Genomic DNA, 11714 nt, shown 5'->3' with positions numbered 1-11714 from the left:
TGGCGGCGTGGTCCAAAAAAGGTGTCGTGGCTCCTTTAAGAGGCAGAACACCTTATTCAAGATACCATCTTGCACCAAGAGTTCACTTGCGCTCTCTACCTACCTTGCTATATCCCGCCTCCTTAACTAGGTATGGCCGACAGGCGGGGCAAACGAGCCTTTTCATTGGTTCAAAGCGTGCAGCACTCTCCATCCAATTGGTTCACGTACCCGTCAGTCGGCACTATTTCCCGCCCACCTGGACTAACCTACTAGGTTGAGTGAGGGTTCTTGTGTTAGTTCCTGTTAGGCCCGGGGCAGGGGAGTAGATTGAAGACTCTTGAAAATGCCGGGTGGTTTAGGGCAAGGGTGGGTGTGAGGGAGACGTGAGGAGGCAGCGACGAGAGACCCACGGCAGGCCTGAAGAAGAGCGGCGGCCGAGCCCGCCCTCCCTGCACCATGCTTATAGAAGATGTAGATGCCCTCAAGTCCTGGCTGGCCAAGTTACTGGAGCCGATGTGTGTTGGTGTGGCTTGGGCGTTGGCGGCCTATGTTGTCGTTGTGGTCCTGCGGGGGCGTGGTGGGAGGGGATTGGGGGTGTTTTGTGGCGATCGGTTTGGTGTCTTTTTTCCCTGTGGTACTTTTTCCATTGTTTGGGGGAGGTGTTTGGGTGTTTTGCGTTTTTGATTTGTTGCTGGGCTGTTTGCGGTTTGGTGGGGTTTTTAGTCGTGGTCTTTTGGGTCTTTTTATGTGCTTTTTTATGTGGTTCTTTTTTTTGAAGTATTTCTTTTGTGTGTTTGGCGGGGAGTTTTTTTTCGTGTTCTTTCGTGGTTTTTCTCTTCATTTTTGTATTTTGGCTTTTTGAGGGTGTTTTTTGCTTTTCCTTTTGTATTGGTGTGGGATTTCAGGTGGTTTTTGCGTGGTTTGTTGTTTTTCAGAAGCCTGTTGATGTTTGAGGGGTGCAGTGCTAATGATGGTTTTTCTTGTTTTTTTGTTGGGTCCTGAGTGTTCATGGTTCCTGTATGGTTCTTTTCTTTTGTTTGTTGCTGTGTTGTGTGCTGTAGGCATGATTGTGTTGTTTTTGTTTATTTTGTTTTTGATCTTAGGGACTTGTATTTGGTGTCTTCGGAATTTTCTTTTTGTGGTCTGTGAGCTTATTTGAGGTTTTTTTTGTTTCCTTTGTGGTCTTATGTGCTATCCTTTTGTTTTTGTTGTTTGCTTTTTTTTCGTTCCCTGCTTTTTTCTTTTTTCTCCTGCCGATTTTGCTCCCCACTTAGTTGTTTTTTCTTGTGTTGCTTATTCATCTCTTGTTTCGTTTGTTGTGTCTTTGGATGTTGTGTTTTTTTGGCTATTTGCCCTGTCTGGGCCGTATAGTGCGTCGTTTGGTTGTCGTGCTTCCTTTTTTCCGTTCTAGTCTGCCTTTTTTTCCTTGGACTTGTGATTGTTTGTCTTTTGTTTTTTTGTTTGTTTCGTTTTCTCTTTCCTTTACGTTTTTTGTTTTTCGCGGTTCCTGCTGTCTTGATTGCTTTTTATGTTTGCAAGATGTTCCTTTGCTTTTGTTGCGTAGCTCTTCAGCATTGTGTATCCTGTTTCCCTGTTTTTTGGTTACGTTTTTCTGGTGGTCTAGTTTTTTGGCAGTTCAAATGGTTTTTTGATGCATTGCTGCTGTAGCGGGGAAATTTGGGCTTTGTCCTTTTTTTTTGGAAGTAATGTAAATCTTGTTGAAAGGTTCGTAGTAATTAGCATGTGAGATTGTTTTTGAGGGGCTGGAAAGGTTAAGAAGGATTTGTCTATTTAAAGTATTTAGGGTAGAATTAGATAGTTGTGGAAATATTATGGGGGTGCTGAAGGGATAACAGAAGTGTTAGTTTTTTATTTTATAACCATTCCAAAAGTTAGAGAGTTAAACATACCCTATGATTAATATGGATCAGATTTTGTAGGTGAAAGAAGGAAAGTTGGAGGGCTGGAGAGAGGTGATACTTTTAATCCTCTTGGCAGAGAGTGCACATCTGGAAGGGGAAAGGTTCACTTTTTCTCCTCTCCTGATTTCTGTCTACAGAAATTTTCCTAGAGGTTGAATGAAAAACAGAAAATGTGACCATAGAGGGAGAGGTATGGGCAAGCTTGGTTTTCAGAGGTGGAAATAAAGAGAAGATATGTACAAATGTTAAGATTGAACTGTTGGGAGACAATGTTAGGCTGTCTCCTAGTTCTCCTGAGAAGCCTTGTTAACTTTTTGTTTTACTACTTTGGTTTCTTGGGTGGGTGGTAATAGCTAGGAAAAGAGTCATATATATTTTTCTGTGCCTGTCCTTTAAAGGCAAGCTGGTTCAGGGACAACTTTACGTGACTTTTATATTCTTAGTATAAAAGGAGTATGTGAATAGAACACAGGTATGGATAAATACACACTATATGGATTGACACAGTGACCATGACAGTGGGCTCCAGCATATCAGAGATAGTGAGGATGGTTCAGAGGGTCACTGTGAGTCAAAGTTGATTCATTGGCACCTAACACCACCACCAACGTCTTCTGAGGCTGTAGATTAACAGTGATCTGCAGCTCTCATGGTAAGGCAGGCGTTTCAAATCCAGCAGTTGCTCAGTGGAAGAGGGGCAATCTCAAGTGCGATTTGCCTGTTACTCTGAAACTTGCCCTGAGCCTCTCTCACTGACTCCAGTATTGCCCCATTTACCTTATCAACCCATCTCATCTGGGGTCTTCCTCTCCTGTGCTGTCCCTCCAACCTTCTGAGCATGATTTCCTTCTGCAAGGACTGGCCACATTCCCAAAGTATATGAGACAGAGCTCCAGAATCCGAGCCTCCAAGGAGGAACTTGGTTTCACCCTCTCTAAGACAGACCTATTTGTTTTCTTGGTGTTCCATGGTATATGTTCAAGACTTCCAACACCACAATTCAAAGGCATTGATTATTGATTCTTTTTCTGTCATCCTTAGTCGTTGTCCAGCTCTCTGATGCATAGCAAGTAATTGCACAGATCAGGTGCACCTTGGTTTCTAGACTGACATTGTTGCATTTCAGTACTCTGGAGAGGTCCCTGACAGCAAAATTTTCCCAGTGCAATTCATCCTTTCCTGGCTGCTGGTGCCAAGAGTGTTGATTATGGAGTCGAGCAAGCTGTATTTGTTAACGATCTCAATCTCTTTTTCCATACATCATGGTGTTTCCAGTTGGCTCAGTGGTGAGAATCTTTGTCTTCTTGAAGCTTCAATCCATACTGAAGACTTCAGTCTTTGTCAGTCTACAGCAAGTGCTTTAGGTCCTCCTCAATTTTAGCAAGCAAGGTTGTGTCATCTGTATAACATAGATTGTTGATGAATCTTCCTTCAGTTCTGATGCCACATTCTTCCTCATAAAGGTTAGCCTCCCATATGATCTATTCTGCCTGTAGATTGAAAAGAAATGGAGACAAGATGCATGCCTGCTGCACTCCTTTCCTGATTTTGAATCATGCAATGTTTTCTTGCTCTCTGTACTGAGGATTGCTTCTGGTCTGAGTATAGGTTTCGCATGAGCACAATCAAGTGTTCTCAGATTCCTATTCTCAAGGTTAGCCACAGTTTGTTGTAGTTTCTGGATACCTGCTGAAAGCTCAGCTCTGACTTGGTTCTGATGCTATGTTAGCAAGTTTGAGTTAAAGTGAAAATGACTTCTGTATAATGTTATGTATTGTGGAGTCAGAACCAACTCATAGCTGACCATTTTCTAATGGGTCTTTCCCTCCCCGCCCCCCACCAATGGGTTTTTAGAGGTTGTAAACTGCACAGCAAGAGACTGCCTATCTTTCTCCTGTGGAGCATCTGGTAGATTTGAACCAAGTGCCTTTGGATTGGCAGTGTAGCTCCTTACCACTGGACAGGATTTGGGCCTCCTAAGGATTTATCAGACTAGTATGCTGTTTTACTGACATAGAACATATAGAAAGCCTGAGGAAAAAGTCTGTGCTTTTTTTTTGAAAGAATTGTTCACTCTTCTGGCATTTAAAGGAAACTTGGTGTCTATCTGAAAGGTTGGTGGTTCAAACCCACCAAGACATTCCATGGCAAAAAATAAGAGACAGTCATATTTCCAAGGCAGCCTTGGGAATACTATGGGACAGTTTTACTTTGTCTTGTAGGGCCTCTGTGAGTTAAAAATTACATATTGTAGGAACTCTGGTGGCCTAGCGTCAAGAAGCTGCACTGCAATTCCAAAGTTGCACAGTTCAAATCCATCAGATGCTGCGCTGGAGAAGGAGGGGCAAATTCCTCCTGTGCCAGTTGGATCCAATTCAACGGTACACCAGATTAAAAAGAAATAAATTTAAAAAAATTACTGTAGTGGGTTTGGTTTTGGCTTACATTATTTCAGATTAAAAAGGGTAATTCTTCTACTTAGGAAACTCTGGTGGTCTACTGAATAGGGAGTATGCTTCTAACCTATTGGTGGCATCTCTCTGTTAGGTTAAATCTACCAGCTGTTTGCTTCATGGAAGAAATATGGACAGTCTCATTCTATCTAATTTATAGACTGTGAAAATTCGTTGGACCTATAAGTTGGTTCTGACTGTGGCATTGAGTATACCTTTGTTTTATACACCTGCTTTTCCTATGGTTTCACATACTTGGAACATGTTGTCTAGAAGGGCTAGGTTTTAGAAAAAGACATTATGCTGGGATAGGTGCAGAGAGAAAAACAATCTCAACAAGTTGGGTTGATAAAAAGACTGTACCAGTGGGCTGGAGAAAGCTGAGATCTGGAGGATGGTACAGAGTAGGGTAAAGTTGAGACTTCTTGGTTTTAGGGTTGCTTTGAGTTGTTGTTGACTTGATGACACTTAACAACAAATTCCTTTTGCCTTTTTTTTTTTTTAAGAAAAAAATGCACCCCAACACACAGTTTAAATAGGTAAGCTTTGATTTTGATGGTAGAGATATTAAGGATATATTTTTTTAGGTTTGGGTTTTTTTTTTTTTTTTTGGTCTTGGATAGAAGATAACTTTTAATACAGATTTTTAAAGAAACACTCAGTTCTCTAAAGTATCCTCTGGGCAATAGTTTTTTTAATATGAAATTCTTTTTTGGGTAGGAATTGAAACTTTCTAGGAATGTTTTCAGGGAGATTTGGTGGCTTATTGGGTAAGGAGTTTCACTGCCAATGTTAAGGCAGGCTATTTGAATCCACCAGCTGCTCCAAGGGAGAAAGATGAACACTTGATAGCCATGTGATTTACAACCTCTGAAAACCTGATGAATGGCCAGCTAGCGATCAGCTGGTTCCTACTCCATAGCAGTGCGTTTGAATTTTTGAAGTACATACTTAAACTTTTAAACTTAACTGCTGGGAGATTCATATTTGTTATTGTTCATAAACATTCTGTAATTTTATGGGTAAAGTTTTGGCAGTCAGATGATTTAGAAAACAAAAATTAGTGTCTCCTTTTGATTTGAGGTGTATGACACACATCATGCCTCTTTAAAAAATTTTTTTTCTACTTTATTAGAGCTTAAAAAAGACCTAAAATCTTAAATTGTTTAGTTTTTAACAATATAATGGTTTTGGATAATGTTAATAAGAAATAACAAATGTAGATATGTAGTCATTTTTAAGTATGGCCACGGTGACTTTTTTTGGTGTGTGTTTCAAGCATTCTAAAGAGCAATAAAGGATAGGCTAAAGTGGGCTATATTTGTAAATTGTAAATTTACTTTTTGCATAGCTCAGATTCAGTAAATTTTCATAGCAGATTGGCATGTTGTTACAACACAGCATTTCAGAGCAGTTGTTAGACTTTCAGATAATGTAGTTGTAGTGGCTATGTTGGAATACTATGATTATGCAAACAATTTCCTTTTATTTTTTTTAATTTAACTTAGTTTACAATTAGTAAAATTTGCAAAGGGGTTCATACTTAGGGATTTTAAAATGTGTTAAGTCTTGTTACTAGTAAAGAAAACAAAGATGTATAATAGGTTAGGAAGTGTTTCTAAACGAATCCAGTTTACTTGTTAACATTTCTCTATGTTGTTGTTGTTATTATGAAAACCCGATGTACATTTCTCTATAGAGAAGTTAAAAATGCCATGAGTTGTTAGAGATTTCTGTTACCTTTCACTCCTTTTGTAGAACTGGAAGAACATAGAAGGGGAGAGCCTGGAAGAAATGTGTCTTTAGCTGTTCAGAAAAAATCCCAATGCCACCAGTTTTATTTTGGGAGGTGGTTCGGGGTGGGAGTTCAGTAGAAGGGAGGGAAGCCATATGCAATTGTGTGTGTCCCCTGCTGCTGGCGCATGCTAGACTCGAAAAAAGTCTTGCTTGGGAAATGGTCATTGTTTTTTCCAGTCTTAAAGAGTACTCTGTTCTTAGAGATGAGAGCTTATGTACAATTTGGAGATGATGTGGTTTCTTTCATTCAAATGACTGCTTATTGTAAGCATGTGAATCCCTTGAAGGAAAGGTTCTGAATAAATCCAACAGGTAGATAAATTACTGAAGAAATTTGTATGGGCTTAGAAAGAATTCAAGCAAACATTCTTCTATAATATATACACATTTTTTAATATTAAAACACTGTTTAGTGGGGAACATTTTAAATTGTTTTGTAAGCATTTTCATCTTTGCTTGGTACGCAACTCAGATCCTGTTGCCTTGGGACCAACTCAAAGCTGACCTCCAGCAGGTTTTCAGAGGCTGTAAATCACCTAAGAGGAGACTGCCTATCTTTATCCGGCAAGCAGCTGATGGGTTCCAACTGTCCACCTTTTGGTTGGCAGGGCAATTTCTTAACCCACTATGCCACCAGAACTCACTGCTTTAGTAGTAGTTGGCGTATTGTAAAAACTTGTCTGGGTGTATGTGTTTAAAAAGTGATTATGTATATGTGTGTACATCTAAATAGATACATAGATATGTAAGCCAAGACATTTAGTTTCTAGTTCTCTTGTTCACTTTGTGACTTTAAATAAATTGTCTAACTTTTCTTAAAGGCAGATTAAGTAGAGGCTAACAAATCTTTTCAGCTACCTGACAAGTATCATGAATATTAATAATGCACACTATAAAAATGCTTTGTAAACCTAAGGAAGATTCACTATAAATATAAATAGAATTTTACAGATTTTGGAACGTGAAAATATATTAAACGCTATATAAATATTTTGCTTAGTAATGTTAAATACTAGGGATCTCTGGAGGCCTAGTGGTATGGAGTTCCACTACCAACCTGAGGACAAGTGGTATGAACCCACCAATTTGCTCCACAGGAGGAAGGTGGGCAGTCTCTTCTCATGTTATTTATAATCTCTGAAAACCTGCAATGTGTTGGTTCTGATTCAATGGCATATAACAACAGTAACGTTAAGCAATGGATATTGCCATTTCCAATATCACAGTAAGTCTCTTGCAGAGAGAGTCTTACTGGATGTCCTGTAGCAGGAACAGAAATTCCTGGAGCAAACTGTATCGACTTGTATGTTACTGTTGTGTACCATAGAGTTGGAACTGATCGAGGCAGTTAGTTGATCGTATAGGAGGCGATTGCCCATCCTTCTCTCAATAGTTACTGTGAATTTTGGCCATTATCAAATGCTTTTAAAAACTCACTAGATGATTGAATGTTGTTCTCTTTAAACATGATGGAGAAAGCAGTAAGATTCACATACTAAGATCATTTTATTGGTTTAAATTTATTGATTCTGTGGATTTCATTTGAACTCTAGAGCTTGTAATCTTTATCAAGGTAAACTTTGGCAACCAGTCTCTGAAATTTATTTACCAAAGAAGAGGGAAAAAAAAATTATCATTCAGCAGCTCTTAAGAAAGTTCTAGTGGCCTATTTTTAAGAAGTTGTACTACCAACCCTAAGGCACAATCCTAATTTGGTAGTACTACTAATCCTAAATTCCTAAGAAGTTGTACTACCAATCCTAAGACACAAAGACTAAGTTCAGACCCTTCACCTGCTCAGCAGGAGAATGTTAGACAGTCTCCTCTTGTGCCATTAAAAGCCTCTGAAAACCTGTTGGAGGGTCATCTATGAATTGATTCTGGTGCTGCCAAGCTAAAGATGGGTGGTTTGAACCCTCCCGCTGCTCTGAGGGAGAAAGGTGAACATTTTTCCATGCAATTTACAGCCTCTGAAAATGTGCTGGAGGATCAGCTATGAGTATTCTTACTGGATAGCAGTCAGGTTATTTTTTTGGATGGTTAAATGAGTGTTTTGGAAATCCTGTCTTAAGATTGAGGAGTACCAATAATAAAGGTATAGTTAGTGATTTCACAGAATTGATCTCTAAAAGTGCTGTTGAATGGAAGAAAGATGTGGCAGTTTGCTTTGGTAAAGATTTACAGTTTTATTTTATATTTGTTTGCTTACAAAGTCTATATACATTGTGTTTCACAGTATTCTTCATATTGTGTTTCATACAATAGTTCACGTGCATTATGTTTTATACAATTAATCTCCATTGGTTTATGCCCATCATTATCCTGTCTTTTTAGGTTCCCTGTCATATCTTTCCATTTCCTTTACCCTGTCCTTCTACCTACCAATTGTGCATTCTATTAGTATGTGTGCAACCCTGTAATTTCACCCCTACCCATCATCATCACTCTTCTAGGGACCAATATCCCCCCTTTTCTTGTTGTGTACCGTCAAATTGGATCCAACTGGCACAAAAGGAGATTGACCCTCCTTTTCCAGCAGAGCATCTGGTAGATTTGAACCATGTGCCTTTGGGATTGCGGTGCAGCTTCTTGCCACTAGGTTGCTAGAGCTCCCATTACCTTTATTTTTAACTTAAAATTATCAAAATTTATCCTGACAATTTTAGATAATTTAATATTGGTCGGAACTTTACTTTTACTCTTTTATCTTGGAATTGGGTATGTCTATTGTCTATATAAAGCTGATGTGTCAGCTCAGCAGTTGTGTAATATTTTAATACAGTTCCAAAGATTTCATTAAGGAGGAAAATGGCAAATTTGAGAATTTTTCATAAGACATTTTTAGAGTGATATTTCTTTTAGCCTCTGCCTGATGAAAATTTGTTCGATCTTATTTTTGTATAATTGAAAATAACAACATGGATTGACACTGACTGTAACAGTGAGAGATATGTATCTGAGATTGTGAGGATGACACAGGATAAGGCGAGATTCATTACAGCAGAATGAAATGACACTGGGTTTTGTGCCAACTTCATGATCTTTGATGATGTTTGAGTCCATTGTTATGGCTATTATGTCATTCATCTCATTGAGGATTTCACTTTTTTTGCCAACCCTCTGCTTTTAACCGGTAAATGTCCTTTTATAGCAATTGATCCTTCTTCACTATGTATCCAAAGTAAGGTGGTCAGAGTCATGCTGTCCATAATTCTAAGGAGTATTCTTCTTGTGTCTTCTGACACTGATCTATTTATTCTTTTGACAATCTACAGTTTGTTTAGCTTAACTATGTTGTACTGTCAAGTTGAAACCAACCCACATTTGAGCCTCTAGTGGGTTTTCAGTGGCAGTTAATCACAAGGCTGAATATTTCCTAACCTCTGCACAGCATCTGGTGGGTTCAAACCGTATGCCTTCAGGATTGATGCATAGCTTTTTATCACTAGCCAGGGCTCCTTAGTTATCTATAAAATTTAATAATTAGGTTAATAGTAATTGAAGGTAGGTATTTTTCCTAATACCTTAGAAGCCCCTTTTTTGATAAAATGTTTGTTTAACCTAGGCAAGAATCAAAAATTAAAAACTTTAAAATCTGTTCTAACATATATTCATTTCTGTAGTAAAAAGAGATGGGGCTCTGGTGGTCTAGTGGTCAGAAGCTGTGCTGCAATCCTAAAGGCATGCAGTTCAAATCAAGCAGCTACCTACCCTACTGGAGAAGGATGGGCAGTCTCCTTCCACGGAATTTACTGCCTCTGAAAACCTGCTAGCGGGCCAGATGTGAACTGGAATTAGTTCTTTCTTAACGACACACAGCAACAACATAGTCAGATAAAAATGACTTTGTTGTTGTTATGTGCCCTCGATTCCCCTGCAACTCATAGTGTCCCTATGCATAGTAGCTCTAAACACTGCCCTATCCTGAGCCAGTCTCACTGTCTCTGACACAGCCAACTCCCCATTGCCCCTGTTACTGTGTCAGACCATCTCATCTTGCATTTTCCTCTCCTGCACTGTCCTGCCATCCTTTCAGGCATGATGTTCCTCTCCAAGGACTGGTCCCTCCTGGCAACATGCCCAAAGTATGTGACACAGAGATTCAAAATCCTTGCCTCTAAGGAGCAGCTTGGTTTCACTCTCTCTAGGAGAGACCAGTTCTCTTGGCACTCTGTGGTATGTTCAGTATTCTTCTCCAGCATTATAACTAAAGGCATCAATTCTTCCTCTGTCATCTTTGGTCATTGTCCAGCTCTCAGATGCATAGCAAGTAATTGTGAAGACCATGGCCTGAGGCAGAGACAACTGAGTCTTTAGCCTTACATTAATGCTCTTTAGCACTCTGAAGAGGTCCCTGAAGGCACATTTTCTTAAGGCAGTTGTTCATCTTTTTGATTAGTCGCTGCTAGTGCCAAGAATGTTTATTGTGGAACCAAGCAAGCTGAATTGTTAACAATCTAAATCCCTCATGGTACTGCCAGTTGGCCCAGTGGTGTGAATCTCTCTTTTCTTGATGTTGGGTTTCAATCCATATTACATACTACACTTTGAATCTCTACAGCAAATACTTCAGCCTCTTCTTAGTTTAAGCAAACAAGGTTGTTGATCAGTCTTTCTCCAGTCCTGATGCCACATTCTTCTTCATACAGTCCAGCCTCCCAAATGATCTGTTCCACATATAGATTGTAAAGATATGAAGACAGTATGCTTCCCTGACACACTCTTTTTCTGATTTTTATACATCCTGTGTTTTCTTGCTCTGTTGGCCCTATTGGTCCAAGTATAGGTTTCACATGAACACAATCAAATGTCCTGAGATTCCCAGTCTTCTCAAGGTTAGCCACAATTTGTTGTGAGCTACACAATCAACTGCCTTGCTTAGTCCATGAAGCAGAGGTAGACATTCCTCTGGTACTCTCTGGTTTTAGCCAAGATTCATCTGACATTGGCTGTTATGTCCCTAGTGCCATGACCTCCTCTACATCTAACTAGGCACTTCTGACAGTTTTGGATGATGTACTGTTCTAGTAATTTTTGGATGATCTTCAGTGAGGTTTTGCTTGTGTGTAATATTAGTGATAATTGTTCTATAGTTATTTACTTAAATGGCTGAAAGATTTAAGGTTCTATCTTGATAAAAGAAAGAAGAAATGGTAATTTGGAAGGATTGGAGGTAGCCCTAGATTTGTTTTATAATCTCTCAGGGAATCTTGGTCGTGCTTGAATTTTTTGTTGGTTAGACTAAAGTAGTACTTGCTGGCATGTGATATCAATGATATCGTTCTGTAGTTTCCACACTCTGTTGGGTCACCCTTTTTTGGGATGGGAACAAATATAGATCTCTTTCAGTCAGTTGGCCAAATGGTTGTTCTCCAGATTTCTTGGCAAAACTTGGTGAGCACATCTAGGAGAGCATCTGTTAGCTGAAATATGTCAGTTGGTATACCATCTATTCCTGGGACCTTATTTTTTGCTATTTCCTTCAAAGCAGCTTGAACTTCTTCCTTCATCACCATTGGCTCTTGCTCAAATGTTATTTCCTTAAATTCTTCTGTATCTG

At 39.3% G+C, this 11714-nt stretch overlaps 1 protein-coding gene across 1 annotated transcript in view; it reads left to right on the top strand.

The window, feature by feature from the left end:
• Positions 1-438: 438 nt before the first annotated feature.
• RBM27 (RNA binding motif protein 27) overlaps positions 439-11714 on the top strand; it is a 118073-nt gene continuing 106797 nt past the window's right edge. The window contains exon 1 of the mRNA XM_006891195.1: positions 439-497. Coding sequence (XP_006891257.1) covers positions 439-497 — 59 coding nt within the window. The remainder of the gene's footprint in view (positions 498-11714) is intronic.

Source organism: Elephantulus edwardii, unplaced genomic scaffold, assembly GCF_000299155.1.
Source record: "Elephantulus edwardii isolate Elephantulus edwardi_28Jun2011 unplaced genomic scaffold, EleEdw1.0 scaffold00095, whole genome shotgun sequence".
Lineage (NCBI taxonomy): Eukaryota > Metazoa > Chordata > Mammalia > Macroscelidea > Macroscelididae > Elephantulus > Elephantulus edwardii.
This window is presented reverse-complemented; position numbering and strand designations above follow the sequence as displayed.